This window comes from Lissotriton vulgaris, chromosome 2_1 (assembly GCF_964263255.1).
Source record: "Lissotriton vulgaris chromosome 2_1, aLisVul1.2, whole genome shotgun sequence".
NCBI lineage: Eukaryota > Metazoa > Chordata > Amphibia > Caudata > Salamandridae > Lissotriton > Lissotriton vulgaris.
The window spans coordinates 1,325,644,518-1,325,665,485 of record NC_141687.1 but is presented as its reverse complement, the minus strand read 5'-3'; the positions used below and the strand labels follow the sequence as shown (position 1 = coordinate 1,325,665,485).

General features: G+C 49.9%; 1 protein-coding gene across 1 annotated transcript in view; it reads right to left on the bottom strand.

Annotated features, from left to right (window-relative positions):
- Nucleotides 1–6,324: 6,324 nt before the first annotated feature.
- Nucleotides 6,325–20,968, bottom strand: part of UMPS (uridine monophosphate synthetase) — a 138,199-nt gene continuing 123,555 nt past the window's right edge. The window contains exon 6 of the mRNA XM_086957093.1: nucleotides 6,325–6,657. Within this exon, the coding sequence (XP_086813219.1) occupies nucleotides 6,485–6,657 (173 nt within the window). The 3' untranslated portion in view covers nucleotides 6,325–6,484. The remainder of the gene's footprint in view (nucleotides 6,658–20,968) is intronic.

The following is a 20,968-nucleotide window of genomic DNA, read 5'->3' as shown; positions in this document are numbered from 1 at the left end:
ATGTAAGGTAAGTATTGGATAGTGTAGGGGTAAAAATTACTATTCTGACTCCAGGGGGTGCAACAGTAGGGTAAGTGTTGGATAGTGTAAGTAGTGGCGTGCGTTGTAGTGTCGTGCGTTGTAGTGTCGTGCGTTGTAGTGTCGTGCGTTGTAGTGTCGTGCGTTGTAGTGTCGTGCGTTGTAATGGTTGCGTTGTTAATGCATGCGTTGTAATGGATGTTGCGTTGTAAAAGTTTTGTTGTAATGGTAGTGCGTTGCAAAAGTTGCAAAGTTTGAGAATTGGCTCTTTTGCGTGCATTTGACACTACCAAAGAGTCTAGAGGCAGATGTCCCTTAATGTATACTGGATCAGCTGGTGCTGGTCTATAATTTCTCTCTATTCTGGGATTTAGTACCCTACACCGTACTGGATCTTTGAAAATCTCTGGAGCATGTTTAAGGACTCCTTGGATCATGGGTAATATTTGGGTAGACCTTTGTGACTGTTCAAAAGTGTCTAATAAGAAGTCCTCCTCAATGGCATCAGAGTGCATAAGAACCCCATGGTAAAGTGCAGCTCTGTTTAATAGGTGATTAAACCCAATACTATCCTCTGGAGGGGAAGGTTTTGTTGGGTAGTACTGAGGATCAGGGATGTCTTGTGCATTGTTTGGTGCAAAATTATATGCATCGTCATCCTTGGGATATTCTGGGCTGATATCCTCATCTAAAGGGTATGTGTGTGGCTCTGGTACATCATCCCTCCCACCTAAATAATACTCCTAGTCAGTGTGGTGTGATGATGCAGGAGATTGAATAGGAGAAGTTATAGGTTCAATATATGGAGTAATAAGAGAGGAAGAAGGTGAAGGAGAGGAAGGGTGCATTGGAGAAGTTGCACAATCCTTTTTGTCAGGAACCACAGGTGTAAGTGGTATGTCTGCTGGTCTTTTTTTTATAAGGAATTGCTTCCACATGTCCAGTTTTTGGATTAATATGGACGTTTTTCTGTTTAGGATCTGGTCTAAACAGCTCTTCCTCTTCTAAAATATTCTTCGGCGTTGATTTTTTCGGTGCCGATAGAGTTTGTCTAGTGTTCTTTGCCTTAGGAGGAGTAATTGAGTCCTGTGGCAATGTTTTCGGTGTCGAAGGTTGTTTAGTCTTATCTGGAGTCTTTGGCACCGATATTGGATGTTTCGGCGTGGAGACAGATTTTGCTGGGCCGGTGGCGCCAGAATCAGTCTTCCCTTGTTTGTCTTTGGAACCAGAAGGTTTCGGAGTCGAAGCTTTCGGGTCCGGTACGGGTTTTGGCTTCGGCATCGATGTGTCTTTTGGTTCTGGTGCCGAAGTGTCTGTCTTTGGGCACCGAAGGGCGTTTTGGCTTCGGTGTCGACGAGTCCTTCGGTGTTTGAAGTATTTTTTGGTGCCCATGGAGGAGGTGGAATTGGCATGTGATGTTTTTTTGGCGCAGAGACACTGGAAGGCGTAGTCTGTTTCCTCTGTGCCGAGCCCGAAGGCTGGGCGTTAGAGGGTAAATTTCGGTCTCGACTGGGCCCCGTGGGCGGAGTGCCGACGGTTGCCTTTTGTTTGGTTAGTGTCTGTCTTGCAGGGGCGGAGGTACTCACGGGTTGTCGAGATTGAATCGAATCGTCAGAGTCCTCTGCTCCCGATATGATCTGGAGATCAGGCGAGTCTTCCTCGGCGACGAGTGGAGCCTCGTCTTCGGAGATATCTTCGATTGGATCTTCGTCCTCTGAGAAGTCTTCTTCGACGATCTCCTCCTCAAAGATGGCCTCCGGTGCGGGCGCTGATCTCATCTCATGTCGACGGGCCCTCCGATCCCGAATGGTCTTTTTCGATCGGAAGGAGGCACAGGCTGTGCAGGTCGACTCGTCGTGTTCTGGCGAGAGACAGAGGTTGCAAACCTCGTGATGGTCGCTATGAGGGAATTTTGCTCGACATACCGGGCATCTTTTGAATGGAGTCTGTCCATGAGGCGTAGGCCGTACGGCGCCGATGGGCCCAACGGCCCGCGTCGAAGCACCGGGATGTAACTGGTGATGTCGAAAGTCTATTCGATGTCGAAGAAGTTTTTCTAAAGTTTCACGCTTCGAGAATGCAGAAAAGTGTTTTCTAGCCGGAGTGGAAAACTTTCATCCGAACCCAGTGGCGGAAAAAAACAATCTGAGGATGGAGTCGATGACCATGCGCAGTATTGTCCAAGGGAAGAGTCACCTATCTCGTGACTACAAAGACTTCTTCCAAGAAGACAACAACAACCTGCAATCATCCAAGCCCAACACCAGGTGGCGATCTATTGCTAAATGTACAATCTGCAGCTCATATGCCTCGAACATAAGGTTTAATTCTTTATAGGGCTAGGAACATTCTGAGAGGACACAAGAGCAATGTCAAAGCTGAATGAGGTAAATAAGCGGGCCTATGTTTTTTAGAACCTCCATGATATGCAAGAGGTTAATGGGGAAAGGGGATGTGGTGCCTTGGAAATTCAGGCTATACAGCACGTTTTCCACAGCGCATGTGTGGTATATCAGAGAAGCGTACTGCTGTTAATTGCTAGCAGCCTTGGTAGGGGCAGCCTATCTTATGTAGTGTAGGAGAGTAGGGTCTGCAATCCTATGGTCACCCCAGATTTTTGCTTTTTGCTTCACTGGTTTACAACTTTCCCTGGCTGTGGGCCTGCTAATCAGACCCACAGCCTAGCTGTTCTCTCTCTAAATTGACATTCATGTACTTTAGGTGCATTTACCAATTGGTATTGGGTCACTCTTGTAAGTCCTTGTACAGTGTACTATAGGTACCGAAGGCATAAGTGAACCCAAGGCCTACCAGGGGCTGCAGCATGTATTATGCCACCCCTGGCTGGCCATACAAATCTGACACAACTGGCTTATCAATCAGCTGGGGCAAGGTGGTGTAATCACCCTTTGCTTTAGATATAGTATACCTATATCTAAACCTAAAATGGACACATACTCCTATAAGTCACTCCTATGGCAGGCCTTAACAATCCTGGAGGCAGAGTGCTTGGAATTATGTGAGATGGTGTTCTAGCATGAGCTGAGCCGGTCTGCAGCTTTCAGAACCAAGTCCTTTAGCTGTTTCCATGATAACGCTATACCATATACTCTTAAGTGCATTATAATCCTTGCGGTTATTGCTAACTTTGGCATAGCATTATCAAAACATGTCGAGTAAGGTGTCATACGAATTGGAATACTACCCCCTCGCCAAGTCTGGCGACGGGGGTAGCATTCCACCCTTCTAGAGGGACACAACATGTATCTAACTGTGAACCCCGGTTAAAGTTAAACTCGAGCCTCGGCATCACAAAATGGATGCGGCCACCAGACACAAGTCTGACTTCCTTCTGCTGGGAATCCTTCCAGCGAGGGAGGATTGGACATAGGGTTTCCTGCCTTGGGAGGTGCTAGCACCACCCCAGACAGGATTTTGTGTATTAGGTAGGACAGGCCTGAAAGGAATGAGACATGCCTGGGGCACACAAGGTGCCTCTGTGCATATCCCGGTTCAAACCAGTTGCTGGGGCACTCCAGCCCCAGCTCTGGCGTGAAACCGGATAAAGGATAGGGGGTGTATCCACCCCCCTTCCTGGTCCCACCCATAGGAGGGACCTAATGATAGTACAGCCCCCTTTAGCAGAATAAGGGTAGGAGCTGGTCCCATTCCAAATTATCCTGAATTGATTTTACAAGAAGAAAATCTGGACTTCGACGTTCTGCTCCACAGAAGACTGAAGAAATCTCCCTTGTGGGCAAAGAGTGTCCACCCTGCACAAGCAGGCACCATCAAGCGTCCAGCGGCTTCACTTTGTCGTCTTCCCTCGAGGATCCAGACTTCAGAGCCCGACGAGACCCGGATTCCCAGAACTCTCCGACCTCTACCTACATCTGCAGCACAGCTGAGATCCGTGGGTGCGACGAGACACGTGGGACCGGCCATCTTGAAGAAACTGCACTTCGCTTCCAGCACGACTTCTGAGGTATCCTCGACGAAGTGCTTTGGGGATTGAGAAGCCCCAGCCCCGAGCAGCTCCTGCACAGAAGATCAGCCCTCCAGCATCCACGAGATCTGCGTGGGGCCCTTTTGTTTGATTGCTGCAAGACGCGTTGTCTGGTAACTTGCCAGCTGGCTAGTGGCCTCCTAGACGACGAACCTTGAAATCCACACCGCTGGTCTGGTTGCTCCAGACTGGCCCCTGCTTCCCTGCAAAGGAGAAGCACCCCGGACCCTCCTGGTCCGCACCAGACGCCGATTCCACTCACTGCGTGGGTTGCCTTCGCCAAGGCCTGTTGACGCCAAATCCGGATCCAACACAGCCGACAGAGAGAGCCTGCGTGGGACAGCTCGTGCCTCCATCCTGGTCGTCTAAGACCCCACCTGGTCCACGTGGCTGCAGAGTCAAGCGTCCACTCTTCACCTGATCGCGATGACAGCCTCTGGTTCCTTCCTGGTTCCACTCCAGTCACTAGCTAGTGACTTTGAACATTGTCCCCTCTGCTTTCAGGTCTTCAGCTTCCCTGATCCACCCTTGGATCACACCAGACGTCTTCCTCCTGGTCGCCTGCAGCATCTTTTCTTTCAGGCTCCATAGACTTCAACGCAGAAACCCGACACGACTTCGCAACTATGCACCCGCAGCCCGTGGGTGAGGTAACGAGAGCATTTCGGTGCTCAAGGGTAGATTGACTCTCCTAGTGTCCAGATTCACAGTCGTTTTAGTCCTATCTAGTCAGGATTTTCCGTACTCACCTTTTGCTTGAACTGTATTGTCCATAGACGTTGTTACGCATCTCGCCTGTGTGAGTTCACAATCTGCACACGCGTTCCGTGGGACTCCTATTACTTACCTAAAGTTAGGATAGTGTAGTCCTAGCGATCCTACAGCCTCTGGACAGCTCCATTCCTTTAATCGACTTCCTTATACCACTTGTTTAGTATATGGTTTGTTGCGCCCCTAGGGCAACATTGTAACTCGTGCAACTTAAGAGTCTTGTCATGTGCTTAGCCCTCTGATGTCATAAAGAGTTCAGAGGTGTTTGTTAGTTAATAAATATCTTGTTTATTTTCATAACTACCTGTGTGGTGTCCTTTCATTTGGTATTCAAGGGGTTTTATGTGGTAAAACAGCTGGCTTCACATGCCAAAAGAGTTTGTCCATGCTACCATTAGGATAGCTGGTCTATAAGGTTGACTTACAACCAATCACCATAAGGGTTGTTTGGACTGATACAAGGTGATCACTAGAATTAGTGAGCATCATATATCAGGCCAACTTCTCACATGTAGCAGTTCAACTCTCCGCTGAAATACTAGAAAAGTGTGTGCGTTGTTTGAGGCAAAAAGCTGGTTTACATGTCGGTGAGAATATAAAAGGTTATTTACCATGAAAATGAATATTAAATGTATTTAAAATATGTTATGCTAAATATTGATGTGCATTAATTTTATGTATTTATTTTAAATTTAGAAATATATTAAAAATGCTTAAGCTCAACTTCATTTTGAACTAAAACTTTAATAAATGGAAATATATTAAAGTCTTTCTGAATTAAAAAATAAAATCCCAACTAAAGAAAAAAAAGTTGTCTTTATTTTGTATTTATTATTAACAGTGTAGGAAGTGGCCTAACAGCTAGACGGTCGACCTGGAAGATTTCGGAACAGAGTCCAAGTCTCGACAAGGGAGCTCAACATCCTGTGATTCTGTGCAAATCACTTAATATACCTGTGCCTAACAAAAATTAATGTATCTGTCTGTAACCTAACTGGTGCTCATGTTAAGTGCTCTGATACCTTCAGGTAGAGTACGCGCTATATAAAAATACAAACAAACAAAAAAAAAGTCCTATAGATTCAAACAGCACCATGGTTAAGAAAACTGAAAGTGCCATTCCTATTGAAACTCTGACCCAACTTTAAATACACAGTGCTGAGTCACTGTGTATTATTGTATACACACACACACAACGCTCTTGGAGCCTATACATTGCTGAGAATATTCAGTGCTTAGGACTATTGAAGATCTCCAGGAGCAAAACTGTAAAGCCACATAGCAACCAGGCCTACTACTGGCTCTATTGCAAAATCAGTCAAAGATTACAATCTTACAGGCTCTCCTAATAGGCAGTCAAGTCTTTTTGGGTCCTCTGCTCGACAAACAGTCAATCACTGCCAATTGATATCATTCTATCACTGCCACATCACAGTGCACCTCTTTCATTGAATGCCACACACCGTTCCAACTACGTAACCGTGCTTCAGTGCAACCACTTCAGACAATAAGAAAACATTACCAGCTTATTTTGAATTGCTAAATTTATTTGAGACTACAAAAATAATTATTAATGGTTATACTGGCAGTATTTTTCTTCTAATCTCTTAAGGATATAATTACGGTGGTCCCAACGACAATATTAAGTACATCTGTGTGTGTGGTCTTCGACAGTGCACAGCGAAGCACTTACAGACCACCGACTCTTTGCAAGTAAGCGTCCCAGCCAGCCTTTCTGTACATCTCTGCTGCTTCCGTGCGGTTGGGTGCTGATAAAATTCCACGTCCTACAATGATGACGTCGGAGCCCTTTGTGTAGATCACCTCGTGGGGTGTCGAGTACTGCTGACCAAGGCTATCACCTGGGGAAGAAGAGGAAACATTTATCATTTGAGTGGCAATCTGAATCAATGATTACAGGATTCAACCTTACAACAATACGTATACAAAAGTGGAAAACATACTCTCTTTCTCCTAAAAACAAACCTAAATAGTTTCTACTTTTAAAAATGTTCAAGGCAGCTTCCGAGAAAATACAATACAAATCAGTGATGATAACTTGGCAATTTTCATTTCCTTCATTGAACAGGTTATAAGCACCACGAATTAAACGGATACAATTTCGAAGTATTAATATTGAAATAACAATGTTTACACTTTTAGGTTTGTGTGCTTCTCTTATTTGTTCAAATAATTTACTATTTTTATAACCAGTTACATGCAGAGTAAAAAACTTACAGCAGTTTGGTGATGTGAAGAGGCAACCCTGGAGTCACTGTACATTATGAAAACAACCTCACCAAGTTCTTCAAACCGCCTACAGGTGCTACTGTGAAAATTAAAGAAACGGTTCTCAGCAGCCATGGCATGCCCCTCAGCAGCCACCTCACCACTGCTGCATCTTACCAGAAGAGATCACAAGACGCCAGGTTCCCCATTCCTAACACACAGTACCAAGCAGAAAAGGTACTCGCATCCCAGCTCTAACTGAAGTTACTGAATGACAGGAAAGCACGTTTTAGCACAGTAAACCGTATGCGCCTTTAGTGCAAGTATTATTAAATGTGTATTACGTAGTGAGCCTTGATATCAACATTTTACAATGCTCCAGAAGCCGCACACTGCCAGGAGTACTGTACAGTCAAGTTGTAACAGCCTCCTGGTCATATCTCGCTCCGATACCCCAACAAAATTTGTGATAAAGATGAAAAAAGCGTTAAGTGTTTCAGGCTTCATCAGCAACTGCCGCATTAGCAGAACAGAGGGCCGGCAGACCCTGAAAGCAGACTCTATAGGGCCGGCAGTCCCGGAAAGCAGAGTCTACAGGGCCGGCAGTCCCGGAAAGCAGAGTCTACAGGGCCGGCAGTCCCCGGAAAGCAGAGTCTACAGGGCCGGCAGTCCCCGGAAAGCAGAGTCTACAGGGCCGGCAGTCCCCGGAAAGCAGAGTCTACAGGGCCGGCAGTCCCCGGAAAGCAGAGTCTACAGGGCCGGCAGTCCCCGGAAAGCAGAGTCTACAGGGCCGGCAGTCCCCGGAAAGCAGTCTATAGGGCCAGCAGTCCCCAGAAAGCAGTCTATAGGGCCGGCAGTCCCCAGAAGCAGAGTCTATAGGGCCACAGTCCTCGGAAGCAGTCTATAGGGGTGGCAGTCCCGGAAAGCAGTGTACATGGAGCCAGCAGTCCCGGAAAGCAGATTCTATAGTTTCAGGCTTAATCAGCAACTGCCGCATTAGCAGAACAGAGGGCCGGCAGACCCTGAAAGCAGACTCTATAGGGCCGGCAGTCCCGGAAAGCAGAGTCTACAGGGCCGGCAGTCCCGGAAAGCAGAGTCTACAGGGCCGGTAGTCCCCGGAAAGCAGAGTCTACAGGGCCGGCAGTCCCCGGAAAGCAGAGTCTACAGGGCCGGCAGTCCCCGGAAAGCAGAGTCTACAGGGCCGGCAGTCCCCGGAAAGCAGAGTCTACAGGGCCGGCAGTACCCGAAAAGCAGTCTATAGGGCCGGCAGTCCCCGGAAAGCAGTCTATAGGGCCAGCAGTCCCCAGAAAGCAGTCTATAGGGCCGGCAGTCCCCAGAAGCAGAGTCTATAGGGCCGCAGTCCTCGGAAGCAGTCTATAGGGGTGGCAGTCCCGGAAAGCAGTGTACATGGAGCCAGCAGTCCCGGAAAGCAGATTCTATAGGGCTGGCCGTCCCCAAAAGCAGAGTCTACAGGGCCCGTAGTCCCTGGAAGCAGGGCCTATAGAGCCTGCAGTCCCGGAAAGCAGATTCATAGGGCATGGCTGACACAAACAGGTTAATTAACTTCAGAGACTCGCACAAACTAACCGGGAGGTTGAAACAGTGCGGGATTGTGCAGTCGAGGAAGGCGGGCCGGCATCAGCCACGCCACAAGTATGGCGGGTGCACCAGCCCACCTGCCCCGATCACGGAGGCAAGCCTGTCGCCCAGTAATGACGCGACAGGCGCGCCTCAAAGCTGGATAGAATCACTTCCGGGTCACCTGAGGAGCAAAGGTCAGGCCGGTTAGAGCCGTTCTGGCAGATAGGGGTTAAAAGGCTGAGGAGGGCTAGAGTCTGCCTCTTTGACTCCGCACTCCACAGCCTGCGACACCAGCCTCTAGAGAGGCTGTAATCGTTTTCTTTGTTCTTTTCCTTTTAGGTTGAATTGGTACAGGTGGTGCCGGAATTAAGAGCATCTCGGACGGTAGAAGAAAAGCGGTGGTGTTTCCAGCATGGTAGGAGAGATCTGCTGCGCCTCTCGTGTTTTTCTTTTTGGTCTTTGTCATGCAGGTTCAGGAGCTGGCGGCGTGGGGAGCATTCGCCAAGAATACTACTGCGGCAGAGGAGCAGGCGGCGTGTACAGGCGAGGGCAGCGCAGCGGTTACAAGGACACCCGGGCCCGCCCCCGCTTCGCGAAAGGAGTCGGGTGTATGAGAAGGGCGCACGGCGCTTCTCTGAGGTACCGGGGGGCAGGTGAAGGCCAGCACTGTGCTCCAACTGTACGGAGCTTTCTTCTGCTCTCCCGCCATTTGCAAAAGGAGCAATTTATGTAACAAGCTGGTTTGCTGCCGATAGACAGTATAACGGTTACACTCTAATTAAACTGGGGGATCAGCAGCACTGTGCCCACAATTGACCTCCCCTTAAGGAGCTTTCCTCCCGCTCTCCTGCCGCTTAAATCTGGAGGCAGCTCCAAACATCCCCCGGTTTAGAAAACAAAAAATTTAGACATAGATTATTAAGGAATTGCCTACAGCTACTTTAGAGGTAGCACTGGGGGACTGTTGTGGCTCACGTGCATTGGGGTTTTGAGAAGTGATTGTCGTAGTATCACAGTTTTAACAAATTGTTTAGGTTTTTTACTACAACCAAAAAGCACATTTTAGAGAACAGTGGGTGATCTTGGTCTAAGTGCTATTTTAAGGGAACAAGCACATTTAGCTAGGAAAAAGGTTGATGTTGTGCGCTGCTTTTGGGCCAAGTGTGCGTTGGTGGAGTAGCTAGTATCAGCACACCCACATCAAGGACCTTTGACATACTGTGTGGAACTAAATTTAATGCATTTTGTAACCAAAAGCAAGGAACACTGATGGATGTTTTGTCAGTTAACTAATCTTCTGCTTCTCATTGTAGAGTGCAAACAAGGAGACTCACCGCGGTAGGGCACCGAAGGCAACACAAGAAGTATCACTTGAAGACACGGACAGGCCTGCATTTCACTGCTTCTGCGGGCCGCACAGGTTTGAGATAACTCGCCTACCCCCAGGTAAGCTGGTGTGGCGCGGCTCCAGTTGCGTGGTGCTTACGGCCAGTTTGTGTGCCTCCAACAGGGCTAAAGTAGGGACCTGGACGAAGTACCAGGCCTGTGGAATATTGTGGGGTCTCCCTCAGCAGGAGTAATTATTTAAGTAACCCTGCAAGAGGGAACAGGAGCTACGGCCAGCAAGTCAAAACGTGGCGAGAAGCGCTCCCGGATGGAGCACATGATGGAAACAATGATGCGTTTCACCTGTTCCGGCGGTACCTACGTTTGTCCCAGGGGTCCCTACACCTGTTCCGGCGGTACCTACGTTTGTCCCAGGGGTCCCTACACCTGTCCCAGGGGTCCCTTTAGAGGTGGCCCCGCAGGGTGGGGTCCCATCAGATGCCACAACAGACACCAATAAGTACCACAGGAATTAGTGGCGCAGTTAGCGTCGGTTCTCCCTTGGTTAGGGAGGGCGGGATGTTGCCAACATTAGTGGGGGCAAAAGAGGTAGGGGAAGACCCTTTGGCTGAGGCGAAAAAGATGGTGGCACAGATTATTGCAACACCGGGTGGTGCACCAGGCGAAGGGCTGGGTGGTCCATCTCTTCCCCAACCAACTGGTGGGGTTCCCCCATCAGGAATCAACAAAGAAGTGCCAGTGGGCCGCTTGGTGAAGGAGAAGCTGACTGAGCCAGCTGGAGTGTTTTCAATAGGTAAGGAAGAGACATTACCAATAGTAGGCATGGGTGAGTCATGCACCGGGAGGGAACATTTGGCCAGGCATGTAACCCGGGAGGTGAAAGAACTTGTATGGTCTGGTAGTTACGTTAATATGTTCTCTCTGCTTGTGGACAAAAGGGAAAGGGAGGAATCAAGGAAACAAAAGGATTGGATGCTTCCAAGTGAATGGCATAGTGAATTGTTGAAATTTAGGGTAGAGGAGAATTTGAACAACTGGATAAGGGCTTTCTCAATATTCATGGCTACAACAGTTGAGCGTTCCCCTAACATACAAGCAGAGATGGCTTGTTACCAGAGTAGGATTACTATGGCTCATGACAAATATGGGGGCATAGTGTGGAAGGAGTATGATCGAAATTTCAGGAAGGCTAGGGCAGCTGACCCATCCCTTTCTGGGACCGGGTCGACAACCTCATGGTTGGATCAGTTTGGGCCAGGACAACCGGGTAACTCAGTGCAAACCTTTAACAGGGGTCAGACATTCCAAATCTTCTCAGCCCTTTCGGCCACCCCAAACCACAGGCACTGCCACTAGTCCAGGTAGAGGGGGCGGACGAAAGGGGACATGTTGGGATTTCAATAGGCGGACATGCACCAGGACCCCGGGCACCTGTAAGCTCAGGCATGTATTGTCTATCTGCGCTAACCCATCTCACCTAGAGTCCAAATGCCTCAAAAAATCAGGATATAGGGGAAAGAAGAAACAGGAGTGAGGAGAGGACACAACTTGTAACACACTCACCCATTGAAATTACGGCTTAGACTCCTTGGTTAAACAAATACCCAGATCATGCCACGGCTAGGACATTTCAAGAGGGTTTTCTGTATTGTTTTAGGATTCCCGCATTTGATTACATAGGGACACCAGATTGTAAAAATAAGCTTTCTGTGAGGACCAATCCTGGGGTGGCAGCAACAAAAATTGCAAAAGAATTACGCTTTGGCAGAATAGCTGGGCCTTTTGATCACATCCCTGTACACAATTTTGTCTGCTCACCCTTGGGAGTGGTCCCGAAGAAAGAGGAAGGGGAGTTCAGGTTGATTCATAATCGGTCAGCCTCTAGAGGCAATTCATTGAATGACGCCATCAGTGAGGAAATCTGTAGTTTTAAATATGCTTCCTTTGACCAGGCAGTTGATATGCTAAGGGTTTTGGGCCCGGGGCTTTGCAAGCCATTCTGATATGGAGTCTGCTTTCCATTTGCTGCCAGTCCACCCACGGGATTACCACCTTTTGGGTTTTAAATTTCAAGACAAATTCTACATGGATATGTGCATGCCCATGGGGTGCTCCGTCTCCTGCGCTTACTTTGAAAAATTCAGTTCATTTTTGGAATAGGTTTTTAGACAGGCGATGCGGCACCAATATGTCATGCATTATCTGGATGATTTTCTTTTTCTGGTGTCAGCGGGCTCCCGGGAGTGTGCTTAGGCATTGCAGGAATTTTGCGCACTCATGCGGGCTTTTGGGGTTCCCCTGGCACCTGGGAAGACAGTAGGTCCAACGACAAGTCAAGTCAAGTCATAAAATTTGTATAGCGCACTACATACCCAGAGGGTTTCAAGGCGCTTAGGAAAGGGAGGAGGATTATTTGTCAAATATCCACGTTTTAAGCTGTTTTCTGAACGCTAGGTGGTTCTGGGTGAGGCGAAGGTAAGCGGGGAGTGAGTTCCATGTTTTAGCAGCCAGGTAAGAAAAGGATCTGCCTCCCATGGTGGTCCTGTTAATGCGAGGCACAGTGGCGAGGGCTTGGTTGGAAGAGCGCAGTTGGCGGGAGGGGGTGTAGAAGGACAGTCGAGAGTTGAGGCAATCTGGTCCGATGTCGTAAAGTGATTTGTGTGCGTGGGTGAGCAGTCGGAAAGTGATCCTTTTATTGACGGGTAGCCAGTGGAGGTCTTTAAGGTGACCAGAGATGTGTTCGTTGCGTGGGATGTCTAAAATGAGCCTGGCTGAGGCGTTTTGGATTCGTTGGAGTTTCTTCTGGAGTTTAGCGGTGGTACCTGCGTAGAGGGTGTTTCCGTAGTCCAGTCGGCTCGTGACCAGAGCGTGGGTGACTGTTTTCCTTGTTTCGGAGGGGATCCAGCGAAATGTTTTTCTGAGCATGCGAAGAATGTTGAAGCAGGAAGAGGATACGGCATTGACTTGTTTGTTCATTGAGAGTGAAGAATCCAGGATGACGCCAAGGTTCCGTGCGTGGTCTGTCGGGATGGGTGCTTTTCCGAGGGCTTCCGGCCACCAGGAGTCGTCCCAAGCAGAGGGGGATGTGCCTAGGATGAGGACTTCTGTTTTGTCTGAGTTCAGTTTCAGACGGCTTTGTTTCATCCATTCGGCGACTTCTTTCATTCCTTCGTGCAGGTTAGTTTTGGCGGTGCTGGGGTCATTGGTGAGAGAAAGGATCAGTTGAGTGTCGTCCGCGTAAGAGATGATGTTGAGGTTGTGTTGGCGTGCGATGGCCGCGAGGGGGCTCATGTATACGTTGAAGAGGGTGGGACTGAGTGAGGATCCTTGAGGTACGCCGCAGATGACTTCAGAGGCCTCGGACTTGAATGGAGGAAGGCGGACTCTCTGGGTTCTTCCGGTGAGGAACGAGGTGATCCATTCAAGTGCTTTTCCTTGGATTCCGATGTTATTGAGGCGTTGTAGGAGGGTGCTGTGGCAGACTGTGTCGAAGGCTGCAGATAGGTCGAGGAGGATGAGGGCGACTGTGTCTCCATTGTCCAGTAGAGTTCGAATGTCATCTGTTGCTGCGATGAGGGCGGTCTCAGTGCTGTGTTTTGCTCGGAAGCCAGATTGTGAGGGGTCGAGGGATTTGTTGGCTTCGAGGAAGGCGGCGAGCTGGTTGTTGACGGCTTTCTCGATGACTTTGGCCGGGAATGGAAGAAGCGAGATTGGGCGGTAGTTTTTGAGTTCGGTGGGGTCCGCTGTTGGTTTTTTCAGAAGGGCGGTGAGTTCAGCGTGTTTCCAGTCTTCTGGGAAGGTAGCGGAGTTGAAGGAGCAGTTGATGACGTCTCGGAGGTGCGGTGCTATGACGGAGTCTGCTTTGTTGAAGATGTGGTGAGGGCATGGGTCTGTGGGGGATCCTGAGTGGATGGAGTTCATCAGGCGGATGGTGTCCTCAGTGGAGATTGGGTTCCAGTCGTTAAGGGTGTTCATGGGGGGAAGATGGACAGCAGATGGTAGGGTGGGTTGATTTCCGGGTTGGTTGTCAAAGCTGTTGTGGATGTCTGCGATCTTGTTGTGGAAAAAAGAAGCTAGGGAGTCGCATAGGGTTTGAGAGGGGGTGATGTCGTTGGAGTTGGCCGAGGGATTGGAAAATTCCTTGACTATGTTGAAGAGTTCCTTGCTGTTGTGAGCGTTGTTGTCGAGTCGATCCTTGAATGCTGCTTTCTTGGCTTTTCGGATTAGTTGGTGGTGAGTGCGGGTGGCGTTTTTGAAGGCGTCCTTGGTGCTGGTGGTTGGGTCTTTTTTCCAGGCCTTTTCAAGGGAGCGGCAGAGTTTCTTGGACTTTTTGAGATCATCGTTGAACCATGAGGCCTTCTTGCTGCCAGGTTTGCTTTGGCGTTTTTTCAGTGGTGCCAAGGTGTCGGCGGTGTTGGATAACCATAGGGTGAGGTTAGCGGCGGCTTCGTTAGCGTTGGAAGAGGGGGCTGGGGTGTGTTGAATGAGCGATGCAGAGATTTGGTCCGTGGTGATTTTGTTCCAGTTCCTTTTCAGGGTAGGTTGGAGGTGGATGCTGGGTTTTGGTTTGTTGTAGGTGAAGTGAACGCAGCTGTGGTCAGTCCAGAGGAGGTCCGTAGTGTGGCTGAAGGAGACATGGTTGCTGGAGGTGAAGATGGGGTCGAGTGTGTGGCCTGCGATGTGGGTGGGGGAAGTGACTAGTTGTTTAAGTCCGAGGTTGGTGAGGTTGTCCACGAGGGTGGCGGTGTTGCGGTCGTTGATCTTTGAGGTGAAAGTTGAGGTCTCCCAGAAGGATGTAGTCTTTGGAGGTGAGCGCGTGTGGGGTGATGAAGTCCGTGATGTCTTCACTGAATTTTGCGCGTGGTCCTGGTGGTCTGTAGAGGAGGGTGCCTCTGAGTGTGGTCTTGGGGTCGATGTGGATCTGGAAGTGAAGGTGTTCGGAGTTGGCGAGGTTGGCGTCAGAGCTGGTTGATATGCGGATTGATTTCTTATGGACGATAGCGATTCCTCCTCCTGTGCCGGTACGGTCCTTGCGAGTGATCTTATAGTCTTCAGGGATGGCAATGGTGATGTCTGGTGCGGAGGAAGCGTTCATCCATGTTTCCGTAAGGAAGGCGACGTCTGGAGAGATGGTGTCTAGTAGGTTCCATAGGTCAATGGCGTGTCTGTGGATCGATCGGGTGTTGAGAAGGATGCATTGTAGGTGGTTGGGGTCGGGAATCTGTGGTGTGGTTGTAGTGGAGATGTTGTCGGTGCCGCTGAATTTGCAGGTGACGCAGGAGAAAGGTCCATGGGTTTGTCCTGGGGCGGCTTGGACGCAGTTGGGTGCGCGGCCGGGGTTAAGGGCTAGGAGGGAGGCGGCATCGTAGGTAATGCGGGGGGGCTGGGAGGCGCGAGGGGCAGGGGATCTGGTGCTGGGCGCGGTCCAGGCGCGGACGGGCGTAGACGGGCTTACCTTTGGCGCACCTTCGGCGTGTACGTAGCGCGTGGACGCTGCGCGTGGGGGCATTGGCCATAAATGGATGGTGGAGTGGGCGGAGCGTGGGAGGGGCGGCTGGGAGGCGTGAGCGAGGTGGAGGGAGGGCTCTGGTCAGCTAGAAGATGGCCGCAGCAACAATAACAAATAAGGAGCACTGGAGCGCTAAAGTTACAGGGACTGTCACAGTGGGAGCGGGTTCAAGCGCGGAGACGAAGCGCTATGCAAATAATGCTTCACTCTCGAGTTATGCCCAGTTATAACAGTTACATGCCACAATTCAATGCACAGCGGACACAGAAAATAATTGCAGTAATGCTCGGCAGCTTATGTAGATAATCAACGCGCTATGAAAATAATAAGGCGAAGGTGCGCGCTAGCGTTAATGCCAAGGCAGGGAAAGGCGCTACGATACCACCAGTGATGCGTGCAGGAGGGAGTGAGGTGAGCGACCACTCGCTATGGAGGCAAGATGGTCACAGCTCTCCGTGTGCTTGAGGGCGACCTGTGACCCTCGTGGGTGGGAGGGGCGGCTGGGAGGCGTGAGCGAGGTGGAGGGAGGGCTCTGGTCAGCTAGAAGATGGCCGCAGCAACAATAACAAATAAGGAGCACTGGAGCGCTAAAGTTACAGGGACTGTCACAGTGGGAGCGGGTTCAAGCGCGGAGACGAAGCGCTATGCAAATAATGCTTCACTCTCGAGTTATGCCCAGTTATAACGACTACAATCGAATTCCTGGGCATCGAGTTAGACTCAGTACAGGGGTGTTTTCGGTTACCTACAGAAAAAATTACAAAATTTAAGACAGCATTAAAGCAATGTCTGGCAAAAGATAAGGTAACCTTACATTAGCTGCAACAGATGGTGGGTCAGTTGAACTTTGCGCTGAGTCATACCTATGGCACAACCATTCTCCCGCTCCATCTCACAGGCCATGGCAGGTCTCCTAGAAAAGCACCATCACACAAGACTGTCGCCTGAGGTTCGCCAGGACAGGCGTATTTGGATGGCGTAATTTGACGGTAAATGGGCCCTCTGCGCATGCGCACTCCGACTGGAGGGCGTGGTTAATTGATAAGGATCTGACACCAGTTAGTCACCTTGCCGTAGGCCCAAATATGATATGAAGAAAAGTAAATGCTGTATGATTATGGATGATATGTTACATTCGGAAAGGAAATACCTTTGTACTAGAATTATGTTAAGGTTAGCCATCTGACATCTGTATTTATCAATTGTAATCAATGTCATGCAAAATGTTTTCTGCGTACTCATGTAAATATTTGTTTATTTCAATTTTGTTTTAAGTTTATGTTTAATACATACAGCCAGGGGTTGTACGACCCCCGCTTCCAAAGAAATTCCTCTCATGTCATTGAATAAGGTTTGATAAGTGAGAGGGTGGTTTAGGTTGTCCCTGGCCATAGAGACAGGCGAGTCCGGCATCGGCCACGCCACAAGTATGGCGGGCGCACCGGCCCCCCTCCCTCGATCAAGGAGGCAAGCCTGTTGCGCAGCAATGACGCGACAGGCGCGCCTCAAAGCTGGTTGGTCCCCAGGCCTCAGAGTGACCCGGAAGTGATAGAATCACTTCCGGGTCACCTGAGGAGCAAAGGTCAGGCCGGTTAGAACCGGCCCGGCAGGTAGGGGTTAAAAAGCTGAGGAGCGCAAGAGTCTGCCTCTTTGACTCCGCGCTCCACAACCTGCCACACCAGCCTCTAGAGAGGCTTCACAGGTTTGTTGCATATGTAATGGATTACAGGTGTGTTATAGTAATATATTTTGTTACTTTGATAAGGATAAAGTTCTATCGTCATATTTTGTGCTATTCCTTGGGCAGGCGGTAAGGTCATGATTGGTGAGCAGTAAATTTAAGGTCCTTTGAGGGCGGCGCCATACTTGAATGGGGTCGCCCAAGGGGAGGGACAAGTGGTCTCTCCTACAACTCCAGGGGCAGTTACAGCCAGTTGGCTAGATGAGTTCGGGGGAGAGGGAGGGGGAGTCACACTTTTTCTAGGCTGGTTGGCCACCACACACGTGCACAATGACGCCAGTAAACGGCGCAGAAATGCAAGGGCCCCGTTTAATGGAGGTAATAGAGCGGACAGGGTAAATGGAGGGGTGGGGGGAGGAGTACCCTCACCGTAAATGGGCCCTCTGCGCATGCGCACTCCGACTAGAGGGAGTGCTTAAGTAATAAAGATCTGACACCAGTTAGTGACCCAAATAGGATACGAGAAAAGTAAATGCTGTATTATCATGGATGATATGTTAGATTCGGATAGGAAATACCTTTGTACTAGAATTATGTTAAGGTTAGCCATCTGACATCTGTATTTATCAATTGTAATGTTTAATAAATACGGCCGGGGGTTGTACGACCCCCGCTTCCAAAGAAATTCATCTCATGTCATTTAATAAGGTTTGATAAGGGAGAGAGGGGTTTAGGTAGTCCCTGGCCATATAGGCAGTCTTGCTGTGGCAAAACAACTCGCACAAGCATCCCACCTTCTGACAAACAAAGGGGCAACAACCAAGCAGTGACTGGTAGCCCAGGAAGCAGGCCACAACCCCCCCCCCCCAACAGCGAAGTACTTCACTACAGATTTGTTTTCCCCCAGAGCAATATATCTGTATTTCTATGAGATGTATATTAGGATTATAGGTTATAATCTTCCTGCATTGACCAGAGCTTTGGGCGACTAAAACAGTAGAAGCTGCTAACAGATGGCGATAGTTTTTTTTCCCAATATATTTCATCCTGTTTTTTATACCCTTGATCATAAAGAGATGCCATGCGGAGATCGATTTTTACATACTTCTTCCTAATCCTTCTATTATATCCTTCTATTATTAATGGAAATTTGTATACAAGGAGCGCAACTAAACCCGTGGGCATCAAGGCGCTGAGGATGGTAACCAGAGAGCTCGATATCAACCGGAAGGGATGGGAGTTCGGAGACATCCACTACATTGATTATATATATATATATATATATATATATATATATATATATGTGAATGAATGAATGAGAGAGCGCGGGAGAGAGGGAGCGCGAGCGAGAGGGAGCGCGAGCGAGAGGGAGCGCGAGCGAGAGGGAGCGCGAGCGAGAGGGAGCGCGAGCGAGAGGGAGCGCGAGCGAGAGGGAGCGCGAGCGAGAGGGAGAGCGCGAGCGAGAGGGAGAGCGCGAGCGAGAGGGAGCGCGCGAGCGAGAGGGAGCGCGCGAGCGAGAGGGAGCGCGCGAGCGAGAGGGAGCGCGAGCGAGAGGGAGCGCGAGCGAGAGAGGGGGCGCGAGCGAGAGAGGGGAGCGCGCGAGAGAGGGAGCGCGCGAGAGAGGGAGCGCGCGAGAGAGGGAGCGCGAGAGAGAGGGAGCGCGAGAGAGAGGGAGCGCGAGAGAGAGGGAGCGCGAGAGAGAGGGAGCGCGAGAGAGAGGGAGCGCGAGAGAGAGGGAGCGCGAGAGAGAGCGCGGAACGGTTTGGGCCTAACACTGCGCCAGAGAGCCTGAGGAGAAGGGGCCCCCCCATGGAGAGGACCTGCCAGGATGCTGCCGCCGGTTCTCTGATGCGAAGCCTGCTGGAGCGAGGAGCCCGCTGGTCAGGTAGGCCGGCATTGTGACCGGTACGGGGAGCCTTGGTGGTCTTGGCTGGAGTCTCGGGGGAAGACATTGAGCAAGCCGCGCTGTGGGGAACCATCACGCCCGCGGGGACAGGAGGTCTTCCAGAGAGTGGAGGGGCCCAACCGCCATCTTGAGACTGGGATCGGCTGCTTTTGGGCCTGCAGTGGTAGTGGCATCCCCCCCTACTGAAGAGCGCTGGTGAAGACACGGCCTGGAGAGTGGAGTGAGGGTACCGCCGGAAGGAGGAGGGATTGGGTTTCAAGACTTGACGCTTTACTTTCAAGTGGCTCAGCTACGCCTTTTAGTGGAGTAGATGGGAGTCTGAAAAGCACTGGTTGTTCCAGGACCAGGCGGTGGCAGGCAGGCCCCTACAAGAAATTCCTTTCCTCCGTAAACAGCACAGACCCTGCCAACCTATATGCCTCATTTATTACCAGGGTTCCACTGGAAGTTTGGGACCAGACAAATGTCAGCAATGAACTTACCACCTTCCCGTCCCCCTTACCCCTATCATGGATAATCCAGACTTAACTCCGGGTTTAGACTTAGCGGCCTAAGCAAAATGGAGGCCAGCAGGATGCCGGTTTCTCCATCATATGTACACGACTGAGGGGATAATTCTCTTCACTCATTTCAGGCAGGAATATGGGTTGCCGGAAGTGGAGAGGCTCAGATACCTCCAGGCTCTGCACTGGGCTCTTAATGAGCAGGTGCGCTCAGGGGCAGATAGACGTTTCACACCTTACGAGTATTGGCTGATTACACGCAAGACTGATATGAAATTATTATCTGATTTATACAAGATGCAACAAGTTAAATACACACACGTTTATAGTGCTGTTAGGGCTCGCTGGGAGAGGGAATTGGGCAGGACATTTAGTCGTAAGGAGTGGGAGGGTATTTATTAAAGAGCGCGACACTACGCTTACCATATGGGGCTTACAGACACCCTAACAAAAATTGCGACTTATTGGTATTACACCCCCGAACGTCTCCACGAAATGGATCACAACAAGGATGCATTGTGTTGGCGGGGCTGCGGGGAGGTGAGTACATTGGCACATTTGCTTTGAGATTGTACATACCTCCAGGGGTACTGGAAACAGATTCTAGACGAGGTAGATGCGCACTTGGATACAGAGATTCCCTGTCTCCCATCATACATCCTCCTGGGGCTCTCGAATACCCAGACATACCGCTGTGCTCTCGCAGAGGTTGCCTGTTTGCGATCGTGCTGGGCTCAGCGATGCAAAACATTCTCACTCATTGGCGGACCACGCTTGTTCCTACACTGCATGGGTGGCTCCATCGCCTCTGGCTAGTGCTTGGCATTGAAAAGCTCTTGCTGACAGCGGCTGAGGAGGGAGCCAAATATGCAGAGCTGTGGCAACTTTCTTGTCCCTGCTATCTTCGGAGTTCCGTGAGGTCACCTGTCCCCGATACCTTAGATTACTGCGTCTCTCGGAGACGGAGGGTGGAGGATCCGGTTAAGCGAGAGTGGATCTGGGTGCAACAAGTGGTCGACATTGAACACGGGGGGGAGGGATGGGTGGGGTAGTGGTTTAGTGGGGGGGGGCTTAGTTCTGCATTCCTTTTTTTTCCTCGGTTCTTCTTTATGATGGGATTGCATGCATTTACGCAGTTCGCTCGTCTACATTCACATTGGCATGGTTGGATTCATTAATCCCTTGAGTCTTAAGCTCTCGTTATACCAATGAATGGAATACCTATGACAGTTAATGTATGATTTAAACCTAAAAAAAGACAGTCCCAGCATTCCATCTGCCCCCTGGAATACCCCAAAGGCAGATTAAGAGGCCTCCTGATTATCACAATAGAAGTAACATTTTGCAGCTTGTTTGTAAACAATTCCCATGGCAGATAGGACAAAAAAGAATCACATTTTCCCAGATTATACTACGT